Source organism: Hippoglossus stenolepis, chromosome 4 (assembly GCF_022539355.2).
Source record: "Hippoglossus stenolepis isolate QCI-W04-F060 chromosome 4, HSTE1.2, whole genome shotgun sequence".
NCBI lineage: Eukaryota > Metazoa > Chordata > Actinopteri > Pleuronectiformes > Pleuronectidae > Hippoglossus > Hippoglossus stenolepis.
The window spans coordinates 17,179,963-17,197,670 of NC_061486.1; the positions used below are offsets into that span (position 1 = coordinate 17,179,963).

Genomic DNA, 17,708 nt, shown 5'->3' on the forward strand with positions numbered 1-17,708 from the left:
TTAATTTCTGCCTGAGGGTTAAATGAGAAATGAATGCTTATATGTTTGTCTCCTAAATATGAAGCTATATCTAGCAGCTAGCATAAAGACTATAGGGGAAACAGCTAGCCAGGTTAATAGGTTAGCACCTTTAAAGCTAGTTAACTCGCATGTTGTCTGGCATTCATCCTTAAAACTAAAACTACAATTACCGACCTGTGGTTGTATGCCTGCACCAATCAGTGCAATTTCAGATTGCATCATTTTTATTTCCAGACTCATATGAGGTCCCCTTTGAACCTTGACCACTGAAGTCTAATCTAATGATTCCAAGTGAAAACTGGTCAAATTTTAAAGAATTTCCCTAAAGGTAGACTTGTGATATAATGTTCAACAGCCCAAAAACATGTTTTGTGTTCTTTGACCACCCAAATCAAATCAGTTTATCTGACAGGCCAAGTGAACATTTGAACCAAATTTGAAGAAATTCCTACAGGGTGTTCCTGAGATATTGCGTTCACAAGACCAAAAACTTGTAAGGTAAGGTCACAGCGACCTTGACCTTTGACCACCCAAATTCTAATCAGCTCTTCCATGAGTCCAAGTGAATGTTTGTAACAGATGTAATGAAATCCTCTGTGGGCAGTCCTGATATATCACGTTCATAACAATATGAGGTCACATGACCTTTTCACTTTCAAGCACCAAAATCTAATCAGTTCATCTTTCAGTCCAAGTGAATGTTTATATGAAATTTGAAGAAATTCTCTCTTGAGATACTGTGTTCACAAGAATGGGACTGACGTACAGACAGATGGACATCATCCTTCTTCTGGCCACTGGCTGTGGAGGGAGGAGGCATTAAAACATTTTTTTTCTCAACCCAGAACCAAACCAGCTGTTTCCCGTCTTTGTGTAGGCTAAGCTAAAAGTTACTCACTTTGGATTTAGTGAAGAGTGTGCTATTAATATTCTAATCTAACTCAAGAAGACAGGAAACAAGCAAGTAAACACGTGTAGCTTGTTTCCTGTGCGTTGAATACAGCACTGTAGATTGTGAATGATTAGTTGTTAAAGTTTTACATAAAGTTTGTTAACATTTTTAGGAAACATTTCGTGTGCAAATTTTACAATATTAGAGCTATAAAAAATTACAATCTACAATTTTACAATTTCTCTACAAATGTATTATCTGAAGTGGAAGGGGTAGTTAGTTTAAATCTCAGACTTTGAAAACCCTGGCTCTGCAGGCTCTGCAGTGTACTGGTCCCTGTCAGTCTGTCTGCACTCCACCGACAGGAGCAGAATTTGATTCAGCCTGGCTGCCAGTGTTTGTTCGGCCAGCGGTCAAGTCGCTCTGTTTCAGGAAACGTGCCAATCTTTGTGTGTCACTCCTCTGTAACCTATGTGTCCTTTTATTGTCCTTAATAACTTCCAATTACCAGGAGAAAATATTAAAAGTTAGTGTAGTGCAGTGGCAGAAAGTGCTGTCTTCTATTTGTCATCATTATTTTCTTAGTATCCTATAAGTTCCTTTGCTTTTGTATAAGGCCTGAACCGACAGGGCAGACGAAAGATGAATTATGGCATCAGCTGGTTTAAAACCTGGGGGCCTCATGTTTAACATTTTGGAGTGATAGCTCTGTTATTCTTTTCTTTGACTCGTGTGTATTTGCTCCACAGATACTGAGTGATACTGTTACAGTTTCCTATAACCATCAGTGAATATTGTGTTTGGAATAAATATGACTCACCTGACAATTGCCATAATGTTTTATAAATAACCTGGTGTGTGTGTGTGTGTGCGTGTGTGTGGTGTATGGTTTTACTTGGGAAACACTCCAGTGGATGGGATTGTGGAAAATAACACACTCTATTGGTCATTTAGTTGGTGTGTGACATCAGTCTGTGTGTATGTGAACCATGGGCGGTCCCCTGAGGATGGCTACTTTAGGAGCGGGCCCGGCCCCTGGCGACTGCAGAACACTGGACAAGAGCAGGACCAGCTGCCAGTAGATGCTTCAGAGAAGAAGTGGCACAACAGAGAAGTTTCCAGTGAGAAGACGAGCTGCTGTGTCACAAATCAAAACCAAGAAAGGAGCGGACGGAAACATCTGCTTTCTCCTGTTCCCGTTCATAGTGAGAGACAACAGAGTTAAGGTAACAGCTCACTGAGCAGATCCACTGTGTGTTATCACTTTGTGGAATGAAAACATCTGCAAACTGACACCGAAGGCATGGGACAAAAAACAATGCATGAAGAGGAACTTAACTTTTATTAGCTGTCTGTGTGTGTGTGTGTGTGTGTGTGTGTGTGTGTGTGTGTGTGTGTGTGTGTGTGTGTGTGTGTGTGTGTGTGTGTGTCTGTGTGTGTGTGTGTGTGTGTGTGTGTGTGTGTGTGTGTGTGTGTGTGTGTGTGTGGGTGTGTGTGTGTGTGTGAGTGTGCACCCGTGTGTGCATCATGTTTGTATGTAAGGAGATACAGTATATTGACCATGCTCCCGGGTGAGTGATGGTAACTGTGAACAGATGCAGTAACCAAACTGAGCAGAGACTGATCCCTCTAATCTATGATAAGAGAGGCAACATACATGCCCACACAAACAGGACATATGCCACCAACACACACTGACACACACACACACTAACACATACACACACACACACACATATTCATACATTTTAGTGCCTCATTGTATACTTTGCTTATTCCTGTGTATTATTGTGTTATTTTTTTCTCCACCTCTGCCTCCTCTCAGGTCGTGGATCAGTATCCAAATAGGAGCCACACCACAAATCTCCGTCGTTTCACCATCCTCTCCTCGGCAGCAGATACCTCTGCTGCTCGTCACTCTCTCCAGTCCCCTCTGCCTGTCACGCGACCATGGACCGCTCTGTGCAGGAGCTGTTCCTAAACTTCATGATCGTCTTAATCACTGTGATGCTCATGTGGCTGCTGGTGAAAGTTTACCAGGACTGAAACGCAGAGCCATAGAAGTGAGGAGATGAATGAGAGGCGCAGGGATGGAGGTATAGATGTGGAGGGGCTGAGGTGGCATATACTGTAGGACTTTGTGCAGACGCAGTGTTTACATCTTTACATTAGTTTAGACTACGATCACTGGTCTGTAGCATTTATGAGGTAAAAAAAAACCTGTGAGTGGTAGAGCCAGGGCAGATTGCCAAAGACCAAGTCGTCTTGGATCCGTTCTCGTATTCTGAGATGTTTGAATGTGGCCTTGAAATTCTGGCAAAAGGCAGGAGGGTTAAATCATAGAACAAATTGGAAGGTGAATCAAAATAATTGAACTGGGATTTGAGTCTCTAGTTTTTCACTGCAGAGAAGCTGCTAGAAAACTCTCCAGTCTCAGGATAGTAACCCATGTCAGTGTGTCATTCATGTGAACTTCTATGCATTTAATGTCCATTGTTCTATTTCTACTAAAGTGATGAATATGTTAAATGCAGATACTGTATGTACTCCTAGAAAACAGGCATCAACACAAATAACAAAGCATCATGTTTAGGTTTTATTTCTTGCCATAAAGCAGTCTTTCAGTTGTTGGATTATTTCTTTCTATTTCCCAACATAAACTTTCATGTTTTCCAATGTGAAGCCCATGTTTTTCCTTTGCGTTTCCTGAAACATATTAGTTGTTGTATTGTTTGAAGTTACAGAGTGTTATAAGTGCAGATAAAGCAGAACATTTGGATCAAACAGGCATTTGCTGAAGAAGAAGAGCAGGTGATGCATCTACTGGTCACATGTAGACTTGTGATAAGCTGTATATCACGAGAGGAGAAACAGGGCATATGCGTGGAAACATGACAGTCTGAAAGTGAAAATCCACCCAGAAAATTAACACAGTATTGTAAGTTGTGTTATTGTACATGAATAGCTCTCTATCAGCAAGAATTAAGAGATAAAAACATAATAAAAGAAAACCCCTCACATAGCGCCACCCTCGGAAAATATTACAGAATAATGTGTCTTTTTAAATCTTTACTATCAAATAAAGCTTATTTAGTTGAAAGGAATTAAAAGTTGTCCACTATGTGTACATTTCATTTGTATTTCTTTCATGGCAAAGTGCCTATCGAGGACCTTGAGACAAATAAGATATTTGGTGTCCTGTTGCCAGAACAAAAAAATGTATCACCATATTTGAGAAAAGTCAAGGAGGCAGAAATCTTTGGAAATTGATCCTGAAAAGCGTTAAATAATAAAACTCTTCTTTTCTATATTCTGTCTATAAGAGAGCTTATACATGTACTGATACTGTGTGTGTGTGTGTGTGTGTGTGTGTGTGTGTGTGTGTGTGTGTTCTTTGAGTAGATTCTCCATTTGAAAAATATTAATCAGACAAAGAAAAATTATCCAGGTACTAAAATAGGATTTCTAAAATAGTCCTCTGCTCAATAGGGTTCCTCCATGGGAGGAACCGTATTTAGATTGACACGACAAAGAGCTTATGACAGCTGGTGCTTCACATGTACAATTTTAGGGATTAAAGCTTCAATAAATAAATCAATAGATAAATAAATAAAACATTTGGCCCCGGTGCTCGCATGTTACGATGATCTCTGAGAGGAGCTGTGGTGTTAGTCGAAGATAAACTCTGGATGATCATCAGCGTTGACAGAGGGAAAATGTGAAAATAGTGTCACTAAATGATGAAAGTTCGTACATTATGGGATATTTGGTATTATTGATCGTACAAAGGGTGAAGTTATCATCCAAATGAAGAATAATAAAAATATTTGTGCATCTGGCAATGCTGATGGTGATTCTCTCTCCAGGTGTTTGATGTCCATCATGCATACGGGTTTGAAGGCAAGGGAGACACATCATGGGTAGATTTTTACATAACACACATGTAGGTCCCACTCTCTAGTCTGGTGCGTGTGTGTGAGTGTCTGATCGCATCATGCCGTGTCACCCCACGGGTCTCTGTATCTGTTGAAGCTGATGATTTGGCAGTGAAACTCCGTGAGCGCTCTGGGCATGGGCGCCACTTCCTCCCATTGACTCCTCCCACTGTAGAACACCTGCACAGGTAACAAGAAAACACACTGATCAAAATATTCAATTCAATATATATTCACAGGAGTTCTAACCACTATTCATGTCTGGGTGTGTTTTTGATGTGTGATGTCTGTAATTACCCACATATTTAACTTTTTCAGAGTTGGTAGTTTGCATTGAGCTGTTATGGATTTAAAAACTTATAATTGATGTTTTATTTGTTTTTTAGTTTTTTTTATCTGTTAGTTTTGTATATATGCCTATAAGCAATAAAGACTAAAGTGGGAATACAGAGTTTTTCTTCCCTACCTGAACTTCATCTGTGATCTCGTCAGGAGAGTAATCTCCACCCAGGATGTAGATTCTGTCTCTCATTCCCACAGCTCCTGCATTGAACCCAGCGCACTCGAATGACCCTTCACCCTTCCACACGTTCGTCTCTGGACAAAAACTGTACACCTGCATGGAACAGAAAAAAATGACATTTAAATGTTTAAAAAGGGAAAACTTAAAATACAATCTCCAATTTAATGAGTGTTCAACTCATCCATTTGTGCTCATGTGATGGCCTAACCTTATAAGTGGAGAGGTCACATAGGTGCAGTGTGTTATCAATTGACACTGCCTTGACCAGTGTGGCATGGAAGAACAGGCCAAACTCTGCCACCAGGCGGCTCCACTGGTCCTGCTGGGCGTCATAGCTGTAAAAACAGTCCAACGAGGGATTAAATGAGCCTGTGATTTCCACCTCTGATCCAAGAGTATAGATGATGTTGCCACAAGCACTGGCTTCAGGGTAGAAGATGGCAGTGGGCAGCGGGCTGACTGAGCACCACGTCTGCGACAGAGGGTTGTAATATTCCACCTGGAACACAGGATGGAAAAGAACAGAGTTTGACCTGCACATTTTAAAATGACAACTTGCCTTTGATCGAATTTAAAGGAGGCACTGTTACCTCCAGCAAACTGGGAGCCCCGCCTCTGGATCCCTTGGAACGCCCCCCGATGACGTACACTCTGTCCAGGCAGGTCACAGCCGTGTGCATGGTGCGGGGCTTTAGCATGGCCGGTGCGGGCGAGCACGTGAGAGTCACAGGATTGAAGCACCAAACCTCATCAGTGGCATCGTGGAAGGGTTCTGCCACGTGAAGACGGATTGCACGGCAACAGTTTCCACGACAACCACCTGTGACAAACATCTCAAATCCAGACGAGAAGAGGGACATTTTTCAAACTATAAAACTTTATGAAAACACGTAGTCCTTTTACATTTTCAAACTACTTTGAGTGCCTCGACCTGGATTCTTCTAGCCATTATTCTTGGACACAAGGTTTCCTCAAAAGATTTTTGAGATGTAGTATTCTATTTGAGGATTTGTTGAATTCAAATCTGGGCTTTCACTAGACTAATCCATAACCCGTCATCTCTTTTTTTTATTCCTTGTTGGATTTGGGTTGCTTGAAATAGTTATTTCTCTAAAAGGTCCACATGCACTTTCTGACAAATGGCCACAGGTTATCTTTATGCAATCTTTAAAATGATAGTGGGGGTTCATAGTTGAATCAAAGTCTTTGTGCTGCCCAGTCCCTGAAGCTATGAAGGAGCTATGAAGTACTGCTGTACTTCACAGTTGGTTGAGGATCCTCTTCTGAAAAGCTGTCTTTGTTCTGTGCCACACATGTATACAGTTACTATATTATTCCAAAAGGCCTGGTTTCACTAAAAACACTGTTGTAAGTTTCTGTTAGTGGTTTCTATCCAGGAAGCTGGGATAAAAATGGGGTCCCAAGATAAATCTGAGGTTTCAAAGTATAAGAAAGAGAAGTTTTGTTGGGTATAAACACTCTAAACCACTACAGAGCAGCAGTTCAGTCCAATAACCTACCTTCTCGGCATAGCTGGTCAAGTATGATCCCGGTGGGTCTGGGAACGTGGTTGTCCCCTCCAACTCTTTCCACTGGTCTGTTTCCAGACAGTAGCAGAAGGTGTGACGGATTTCTCCATTCTCCTCCGTCTTGTGGATGTAGATGTAGCTCTGCATGGTGGCCGGCCTGGCATCAGTGAGCAGGCCGTCGTACTGGGTCTGTCTGCTCTGGGCCCCTGACAGCAGGGCGAGACAGGACTCGTCATCACACAGCAGAGTGTCTGAATCACGCAGAGTCTGAAAGAGAAGGTAATTATCATTGTCACGTATCAGACACAGGAAATACACTGAATGTTCTACATTTTAATCAAATATTATAAATCATAATGGGTGTATGTTACACCTACTGCTGTATTCACAAAATCTTTCCCTAGAAAGTGAAATCAAAATGTTTATGTTGTTGCGTTTAGTAAACTTTTTGCCTTGTAGTTCCAGGCCCTTGCTAATGGGGGATGCTGCAGCCCCCTCAACAACCCTGCTTCCAGTGTCCTTAGTAAGACGTAAGTAACAGAGGAAGGATGAGGCGATCAAATACTTGGGGTGTGTTTATACCTTAAGTGCAGGTGCAGGTACATGGTGCAGTCTGGTTAGAGAAAACAATCCTGGTAACAGCTTCTGTCGCCCTGGGAGATTGCACCGCACCCATCTGAGAAGTGACGTCACCACTGCCTCCTCACTGGGAATGTTTAAAGCGTCTGACCTCAGGCATGCCTCCAGCACATTCACCTGTAAGGAGCAATCCAAACAGTAAATGCTGAGTGAGTCTAGTCACATTTTTTATGTGAGCAGTATAGACTGGATGTAAAGATGGACGACGGCTAGGGTTAGGGTCTCAATCTCTCGATCATAAACCTTGTCAAAGTACATCTCTTTTCTCAAAGATGGTCATTTTAGTTCTTATCACACTTCTTTTTTACATTTTAAGTTTAGTTTTAAAATATAATTGAATGATACTATTAAAAACTAGGTGGAACGTCATAATTGACAGCTGAGACTGACTCCTGATTGGTCGAGCATGTGTATCTTTCAAAACCTCCCTAAGGCGGCGCCATCCCCTGATTACTATTGCACAGCAGGTTCTGGCTCCAAATGTGCAAGATGGCGGCATTCGTATCCTGAATATTTTGGCTTCATTTGTGGATAGTGGGAGGAAGTAGACACACATCGTCCATCTTTATATACAGTCTATGGTGAGCAAGATAATAACAACACAATCACTTTTAAAATCAAAATCATTATTTACATTATCATTATCGATTTTACACAGCAGAAGATTCTTGGAAGAGTGATACAATCATCGACCTTCAGTTACAGATTTTCTTGCATAATTATGGGAAGATTGCTGTGCCCTGTGTGTAGAAATTAGATGAGTTCAATTTTTTTATAAATCACTAAGACTTGAGTTGGATCAATAACTGTAATGTTTACTACCAAGAATGAGCAAAATCAGTTATCGCTCAGGCATATGGATTTCATCTGTTTGCATAATGCATTGTCAAGGAATAAAATAATTAAAAGAACATATGAATTTATCAACAAAATCTATGTGTATCAATGTAAAGACTTTAGCAGCACCTGCATATCCAGGAAGTCCTGGGTTTTTGAAAGGTCATAGAAGTTTTGAACCACAAACTCTTTGGCACTTTTGAGGAGGGAGGTGGAGCCGTAGGCCTCAGCAAGGGACAAGAGGGACAGGCAGCTACAAAGATCCATGGTTCCTATCAGGAAGTCGCTGCATGCTCTGGACAGGACTGAAACCTGGAGGAATGACAACGACAGGGAAAATGTACACATGGAAACAGCTGCTTTGAAATAAATATGATGTACACAGAAAGTTTATATCAGAGACTTTAAGTGGCATTCATTTTAAAAAATGTCCAAAAAACTGTGTATCACAGAATGAAGTAACACATTAGTGATGAGTCTGTGGCCCACTGACGATGTATTGCATATTTTATACATTTATCTCCGCCAAGGAGGTTATGTTTTCATCAGAAAATAACTCATGGATCATGATGAAAAAAATCTGGCATGTTCAGGGGACTGATTGTGTATGTCATAATAAAAGTAAGGGATGATGTACATCCTTAAAATCTTTACACTTTTGTTTTCTGTCCGTAGATATAATTGGCTTCGCTTTGTTTTAAAGTAAAGTGTGTGTTAGCTCAATTCCCAATAGCCTCATAACAATTATACTGATTTACCATTTTGTTCACACTTTGGTTATAAGCTATCAATATTTGAACTAATGAAAAAATGGTAGACGTGTGAAGGGCTAAACTAACACTGTGTAAAGTTATGCTATTTATGATACATACTCAAACAATATATAACAACTGAGCACACGATAACAGCATATTTAGATCCAAACGTTACTGAGATGTTTGATGATTATTTAATTAATATGTACTTTGTCAAACATGACATCCAGAAATGTCAGAATACATTTTTGTACCAGCGTGTTGTTTTTTCTCTTAAACTCTTAAACTCTTAACTCTGCAACTGCAGCACCTCTGCCTGTTACACGAGACTGAAAACAATTGTCACGGCATCTTCTCTTGACTCTTGCAGACATGATGCTTGTTTAGGAGACAGAGAAGAGCAACAATGTAAAGATGTCATGTATGAATTCCTACCTGTAGAAAGGAGGCGAGCTGGAACAGCATGTCTACGTTGCTGTAAGTGATTAGCACCTCTCCAGAGTACGCAAAGTCCAAAAAAGAATCCACCGCCACTGGACACTGGTTACCCAGAGTCACCGAACCATCATCACGCTCTCGCATGTCAACCTCGAACATAGCCCTAAACACAGAACAGTTTCATATTACATTAACAGATAGATAATAGATAATAGATAATAGATAATAGATACCTGAAGAAATCACTGCAAGCTGCGAGTACACAACGATGGCAGGGGAAACTGCGTTCCTGGACCTTAATGGTGAAGTCTAACAGGAGGCCTCGCTCCCTCAACGATCTGAGCACACCCAGCAGCTGCAGTCCGTGGGACTCAGACGCCCGCAGCAGGGTCCGGTGCTCCGGGGCCCCGTTGCATTGTGGAGCTATGCCAGATACACTGTTGGTCGGGCTGCTGCTGGAGTCCTGGGCGTTGGCAAAACAGGAGGATGACTCTTGATTTTCATCCATCTTCCCAAATTCTGACAATGAAAAAAATAACAGTACAGTGACAAATGGGAATTTGTGTGTCTGTGAGAGAGAGAGAGAGAGCGAGAAGTGAGAGGTGGTAATAAAGGATAATGCATTAAAGATATTTACTTCATTGAAGCATATCTGTAACACAATCCACTCTGCAATGCAAACATCTCACTGAGAACAGTTAAACGAATAAGATTTCAGTTTACAGCACATTCAGTATTGTCACACAATTACACATATATTACACGATATTACACACAAAAGGATATTACACAACCTTTAACGATGTTTTGCCGTTAAACCTCAAACATTTGTAAATACAGGTTAAATATATTACAAGTCTAAAGCAGGAGAAGTTCTACTCACGGTGTCAGCACCTCGGACAGCTCTCTCTCTTCCTCTCTTACTCAGGTCATTCACACTTCCGGAAGCCTGAAGTCACGCGAGGATCTGGACAGATTTTAGTTTTCACACTCCTCATTAACATCATCCTTTCTAAAATGGCGTTGTTTTGATGATATTGATTCGATATGTATCTCGTTTCTAAACCTGCTAGAGACGCATGCGGGTATGCAGCTCTTTGTTTGCGGTACAAGTGGGCGCAATGGTGGCTGGGAGATGTAGTTCTCTCTCTCATTGGTCGGTTTAAAAACTCGGCAAGAGGTTGCCCCATTCGTGTCTTGTGGATTCTGTAGTTCTCATGTCATATCTATATAATATGTCATATTTAACTGTATATAACTATTATAAATGGCTGTTTTCAGTTGCAAGATGTTAGTGAATACATGCTCAAATTAGTAAAAATAGTCAACTGCTGGTAAATCCATAGTTTTATGTTTGCATGTGCTCTGCAGATTGGGAGAGTTTTGTTGTCATTTATTTATGCTCTTAATGCACCAATGATGACAAAGCACTTGCTACTTAATTGAAAATGTGGTGTAAGTCACTTCCTCACCACTCGATGGCGATGCCCTGCTGTAAGGAAAAATAAAATGTGGTTGTTATGCATGAGGCCATGAAAAGAAAACCACTGAATCTAAATCAGTGAACGCGAACCTCCAGCTACTGCAGTACCGTGTCACCGCCACCACTTTTCCTGCCTGGAAATGTTGAATCCAAAGGATACATAACAGCAGGCCTTTGTTGACATGCACCAAAACAACCACAGTGAGGGTTACCTCTTGTAGTATCAATATGCATGCAGACACATACTGATAGATTTCATATACACATAAAGATTATATCAGAGCAAAAAAAATAATTATTCTTGGATAAAATGCAAACAGACACATATCTAAAAACTTGATGACCCATAGTCTACTCAAATTTACATTGACCCTTCATTATGAGTGCATTAGAGGAACCCCTTCAATATCATTGTAAGCAAAAAATAAGGCTGTATCTTCACTCATTAGAATTACCCTCTTTTATTAGTAGTAGTATTAGTAGTAGTTGTAGTAGAAGTAGTATCTATAGCTCTAATAAAGCATTCAGAGTCAAATTATAATTATTAAGTGCATGAGAGAAACTCCTACAATATGACTGTAAACAGAAACTAAGACAATTCATTCCTTCACTCATTACAATTTCCTGCTTTTATTATTATTATTATTATTATAACTATTATTATTATTTAATTCTAATCATCATCAATGCCTTTAATGGCGCATTCAGGGTCAAATTTACATTGACCATGAACGCCTCATTGCTGAGTGCATGAGGAACTCCATTAATATCAGTGTAAAAAAAAAAGTTCCCTGCTTTTATTATTATTATGATTCGTATTATTATCATTGTTGTTGTTATTTCTATTATTATTATTATTATTATGAATGCCTCTACACTTCATGTTATCGGTGGGTCTGTCGGGCCCCCTCCTCTCTCCTTGCATCCCTGCATCCCTCCCTCCCTCCCTCTCGGCAGTGCATCCCCATCCCCCACACAGTGACCGTCTCTCCGGGTGAAAGCTGTCTCCTTCTCCTCAGCGCAACTGGCCCCCGACAAAACGCTGCCGTAGCACAGCCAGTCCACACCGAGCCGAGCAGAGCAGACACACGGGAGAGAGCACGTACGCACCACCGGAGAATCTTGTTTCATTTTCCTCAATTATTCGACCGAGTGACTTCGGTGAGTCTCAGCCGCAGTTTGTTGTTATGGCGGACAGGAATGTCCATGTGTCGACTCGGTACTTGTTCGTGTTTTTTTCCCCTGCCTTTTCTTCCCCCTCCGTATCCCTTCAATTGTCCTCCGCGGCGGTGGCTACAGTGGGAACTAGCGGGCTAAGCTAAGCGGGCTAGCTCGAATTGCGGACTCAAACGGATACTAGTTGTCCGGTCGACGGTGGTAGTTGTGGCGTTGGCGGTGAAAGTAGCCGCTGTCGCACCGGGGCTCTCTGCCCTCACCTGCCGCGAGGGTTTTTTCATTGTCTTTTGCTAGTCTTGCCCCAGCTAGCTCGCTAATTAGCCATTTGAGCAGCGTGTGTCGGGGGATGCTACGGCGGGCTAGCGGCTTGTCTTTTTCAGGGGCTAGCAAGGGAGCTAAGCTAACGTTTGTATTATGCGTCCCGCACGGATTCCTGCACGGGACTGCCTCGGGACGGCCGTATAGCCATGCTAACGGCGGCTAATCTAGCGATAATTGGCAAGATGGCATCTCGGAGTTATCTAGAAATCGGTGGATTTTTCAAAATGGTGTCTTAAGCTTGTTTGAGTGTGACCATTTTTGTCCGACCGCGGCTGTTTTGTCGTTGCTGACTATCTGAGGAATGCAGTGCTCCGCCAGTGATGCCACACTGTGATGGACATAACTACATTTAACCACTGATGTGGGGGAAAACACAAAAGCCTGCAGACTGTGCTCCAGGCTACAGCCTCCGATGCGAACAAAACAACTGTATCTTAGAGTGGGAGCAGTTTATTTCTGATGCACTAGTTTTATAATGCATCTGTGCAGTAACTGACGCATGTTATAAACACCACGTTTGCCCCAACACGAGGGACAATGTCTTTTGTTTTCACATTGAATTTAAAAGGTACAACAATGCACATCTCATACACTCAGGTATTTTATCTCTAATGTATAGTCTGTGTTTATAATAGTGCTTTTCTGGTCTTGATGACCTCTCAAAGAGCTGTACAATACAATGTTTGCCATTCACACAGCCGTCACAGTATATTTAATGCCAAAGTACCCATAGATTTTCAATCTGAAGGTATTTCTATTGTTGTTAGGCCGCACCAGACCAACACATTATAGGTTGTTTATTTGGTTATTATCACATCCATTAGAAACATTCCACCCCCATCAAATAACAAACAACCAATGTTAATCTTCAAGACCCCTGTCAAATCAAGGGGCATCTGGCATGAAGTTGTGTTAAAAGCAGTGACAATGGTCAACCTTGAGAAATCCACGAAGAAACTGCAGTATTTTTGGGACATTTTAAGCAAATCTATATTTTTCCAGATAACTAGAAAATATAAAAAAAATGATGATGCAGAACTGACTATAAAATCGAGTTTAATTTAATCTTCAATCTAAGGTGACCCTGTCTGCCATGCTTAAGTAAAAGAGGAGGGGTGATTGGGTTTTGGCATGTATTGAGCGCAGTCTCATGTGTATGAATGGTAGGCTATACAATGCAACCATAAAACTGTCACCGGACTGAGAAGCTGGAGTCACTTAATGTTACGAGAGTTGGTGGTTCTTTAACAGGCCGTTGTCTTTCGAGCACTTCATTCACACGTGGTTTGAACCACTTAATGAGTTGCTCCTCGCAGATCAGCTAACAAATGCTTACAGACAGCAAGATCCTGATTCATGCTCCCATGGTGTACCTCTTCCAGTTACCAGTCTCTCCACTTGATGACCAACATGTTTTTTATGATTAACAATGAAGTTACCAGATTTTAGGGCCAATGCCACTGGAATTGTTAATCATTATTAGTCATTGCTTAAACAGTAGCTGCAATCAATAATTATTTCTCTTTTCTGGTTATACATCAATTATATTTTCATTGGTTAATCTAAATGTCACAGAATAATAATGTATTTAGAGCCCAATCAAATGGCTGACATTGATCATTTCATAACATATTTAATTTGCAATAATTAAAAAACAATATTCACACATATTAGTATCTTACAGAGCAGGGCATGTCTTAAACCCCGGTCTGTTAGTCTGACGATGGGGATAAACATTTTATGGATGTTTTAAGGGGCCACCGAAGTGAACAGAATTCATGCCGGAACTGGTGGTCAGTCTGACCATGAGTGACAGGTCAACTGTGTGAGAGAGCGCAAGAAAGCAAGCGAGAGCAACAGCATGGCAAAGAGTGCTGCACACAGCTCTACAATGGAGCAACAGAACAAAACACGAGTTAAAGATCTTTTGTGTTGACACCATGGTCTGATTAGTCCCGCCACAGTCTAGATGATTAATGGAAAACAATGCAGTGATGTCATTAAGAAATGCCAAACAAGTCCAAAAACAACTTTAGTTCGGAAATATTTTTACTGGGTATCTCTGCATCCTACAGGACAATACACATGATCTATAACCTATATACTTCGTCACTGTGAAGTCAGAAAATGACGTCATGCTGTGTTATTAAAATATAAAATAAAGATTTTGCATCACCCCCTCCAAGGCTTTTTATTTCCTCTGTGGCAGAAGAACATGTTACACCAGCCTTCAGAAAGGCTACCCTCACTTGTTAAACCTAAGTTTCAGGGGAAAATGTCTTATATTAGAATCAATAAGGTTTCCTTTCTAGACAGAGCGGTAGAGAACTCTGCATAGTTTTTTCCATCCATTTTGTTTAGGCACTGCACCCAAGTCTTATAATGAAAGGGAAGACCCTGTCAAGAAATATAGAAGAAATTGTATGTACTACACTGATAAAATAGCCTGCAAACCCACATTGGTTTGGGCTGACATTTGGCAAATTCACACCACTGTCTCTCACAGTTAAAACTAGAGGAACATTTCTCACCTCTCCTGTTAATAGCTGTATCTCTGTTTTGTGGAGTGTAATCAACACTAATGTATTATTTTGAGAGATTATCCATCCACTGTTTGTCATGCTGCACCTGACAATGCCCTTTTAATTTTCATTAGACCAAGAAATAATATACTCACATTGCTTGAAACTTGCTGTATATTTTGGATTGCATCCTTCATGAAAAACATGCACATTTTTATCTGTTGGTGATGCATTAGTGAATTCCGTGTAGGATGTTCACTGTAAGTTAAGAACTTTGCTTCAATACAGTAAACTTCATTTCTTGTAATGACAATTACTGAAATGTCTTGACTGTGTTTACCTGCCAGGCCACACGGTCTTACTTTCCCCAGCAAACTGACTCCTTAAATGTCACGTAAAGGAAAATGGTTTCTGAAATCTCGGTATTCAATTGGGAATGTCGTTTCCAAATCAGAACAAAAGCTGTGTCCATAATTGGTAAAAGCTGATTCTTGGGTCAGTTGAGAGTTAGGAGTAAAGCTTGGGCAAGTATCGATTATGGTCAGAGTAAGGGCGAGTCTGCAGGAAATGACTGTACAGCAATGGAATGCCACCAAAGGTTCACTTATGACAGTGTGTTTGTGTGTGTGTGTCCTGTACTTGGATTCAAAATGTGCTTGTTTTCTCATAAATGCTTCAATATTTTATTTAATCAGTCAATCCTTATCTATTTTCCACCTCACTGCTGTGTCTTGATAATACCAATTGTCCCTGTTTGTCAGCCATCTGATCAGATACTACTGCTAAAACATGCCCTCCTCCCCAATTTATTAGGTACACCTAGCTAAAGCTAATGCAGTTTAAACCAACAGGCCTGCAATAAATCCACTTTAATGAAGATTAGTTTCAGTTCATGTTGAATCTGTAAAGATGTGTTGACTTATTTTAATGGTCGTTTTGGAGGCTAGAGGCTTGTGTACTGTGCTATGCTTGAACACATGTTACTAATATTGTCAGTAAAACCCAGTGCAGTTCAAAAGCAACACAAATTCAGTGTTCTTTATACTGAAAGTTTTCTTAAATTTCGATGGGAAAATGCTGTGAACCATCGGTCTTGCAATATTGCAATATATTGAATTGTAACCAGTATTGTGATATGCACTACCTTGTTTACCAAATTAATAGGCCAGCATTTGGTGATAGAAAACAATGCATAATTGTTGAATTTCTTTGAGCTTTTTCAGTGCCCTGGTACTGAACATTCTGGCTAACTGTCAGTGTCATGGATTAATGGGACACCTGCAAAGGATAGGGCCAAAGTTAATGTATCACCATTGCTTGTCTTACTGTAAAAAATTGTTGAACCACATCAACAGTGTGATAATCATTATGCAGGCTCTGTTTTAGCTAGTTTGAGCACCGGAGAGGCTCCAAAACAAAAAGCGAAAAACACTTACTGTGCTGGTATCTTATGAAGATGTTAAAGTTGTTGGTGTGAAGCTTTTTACATTCTCGAAGGAATACATGACACAAACAGAAATTCTACATTTTCACTATATTTTCTACCATTTTGTTTCCACTGTTGGAGGTTTGACTGGTGGTCCTTTTTTAAAAACATCACTAGTTGTTATCTCAATTACAACCTAATAGAGCCCTGTACTAGTAGCACCTCCACTGTCGGCAATAATGCCAGTCTACTGTTAATATCTCCTTGTGGTATTGATTGTTTATCAAGGGTTTAACTGCCCAGTCCTAGGTCATAAAGCTGTCTGGTCTCGTGCATGTGCGTTCACTCAAGTATTTATGTCTGACTGGGATTTTGTTTCCTGTCAGTGTTCAAGACTACATTTTTGCACTGATGTGCCCAACTTTTCATTTATGTGCACCAGCACCTCTATTGTTTCACATTTCGCCACACTTACAGTTACATAATAAGTGTTATAATAACTTTTTTCCCTGTAGCCACTAAAATTGGACAAGCCGTTCTTGACAAAAGGTATGTTCTTTGTATTTGCTAGTTCCTGGCTCTGGCTAGGTGTCTCTACCAAAAATGTTGGGTCAGGATTTGGTATCTTACCCAGCAGTTTTGTACTAAAGTGCGGTACTTTTTCGTAAAATTGAGGTACGGTGTTCTCAAGTTTTTACATTTTATGCTACTTTATATACTCTATTTCAGAGGAAAATATTGTACTATCAAACTGCTTCAGTTATTTTAAAGATGAACATTTTACACTATTGACAAAATAAACACAACAGTCAGATTTTTTTTTCTTTTAGTTGTTAAGTAGCTTTTAATAACTAACCTGTCAAAGTTTAACAAGAAGAACAAGTCTTATGCACATTGATGACCTTAGATCCAGACATGTAACCAAATATGCACTACAATATTTCCCCTATATGCGGGTGAACTGTTTTTGAAATCTTACATAGTTCATTAATTTTTCTAATGACTACAATTTTCACAACCACTGCTTTCTGAACACTGCTGACTCGGGCTAGTATGAAACAAAGACAATCCTACCGCACACCCGCAATTAAATGCAAACATTTTGGTTTATTGTAATGCAAGTATTTTGGGATGATCAGGATGACAGCAATGTTCAAATGATATAGTAAGCAAACAAGTTATCCCTCCAAGCTAATATGTGCTAACTCTAT

The 17,708-nt window shown here is 40.4% G+C and overlaps 3 protein-coding genes across 7 annotated transcripts in view; 2 read left to right on the forward strand and 1 right to left on the reverse strand.

The window, feature by feature from the left end:
• Positions 1-1,858: 1,858 nt before the first annotated feature.
• LOC118106487 (sarcolipin) lies at positions 1,859-3,595 on the forward strand. The gene is made up of 2 exons (XM_035155076.1): positions 1,859-2,139; positions 2,739-3,595. Exon 2 carries the CDS (start codon positions 2,864-2,866, stop codon positions 2,957-2,959), a length of 96 nt encoding a protein of 31 aa, XP_035010967.1. The 5' UTR covers positions 1,859-2,139; positions 2,739-2,863; the 3' UTR covers positions 2,960-3,595.
• Positions 3,497-11,664, reverse strand: kbtbd3 (kelch repeat and BTB (POZ) domain containing 3). Its single transcript, XM_035155074.1, has 10 exons — positions 10,453-11,664; positions 9,803-10,088; positions 9,567-9,732; positions 8,506-8,688; positions 7,483-7,656; positions 6,892-7,167; positions 5,962-6,204; positions 5,580-5,870; positions 5,315-5,464; positions 3,497-5,028 (listed from the first exon to the last, which is right to left on the reverse strand). The coding sequence occupies exons 2-10, from the start codon at positions 10,075-10,077 to the stop codon at positions 4,906-4,908; spliced, it is 1,881 nt and encodes a 626-aa protein (XP_035010965.1). The 5' UTR covers positions 10,078-10,088; positions 10,453-11,664; the 3' UTR covers positions 3,497-4,905.
• A 341-nt stretch (positions 11,665-12,005) lies between these two features.
• Positions 12,006-17,708, forward strand: part of fam168a (family with sequence similarity 168 member A) — a 28,265-nt gene continuing 22,562 nt past the window's right edge. For all 5 annotated transcript variants that reach the window (XM_035153899.2, XM_035153900.2, XM_035153901.2 and 2 more), the window contains exon 1: positions 12,006-12,213. The gene's annotated coding sequence lies outside the window, so the exon portion shown is untranslated. The remainder of the gene's footprint in view (positions 12,214-17,708) is intronic.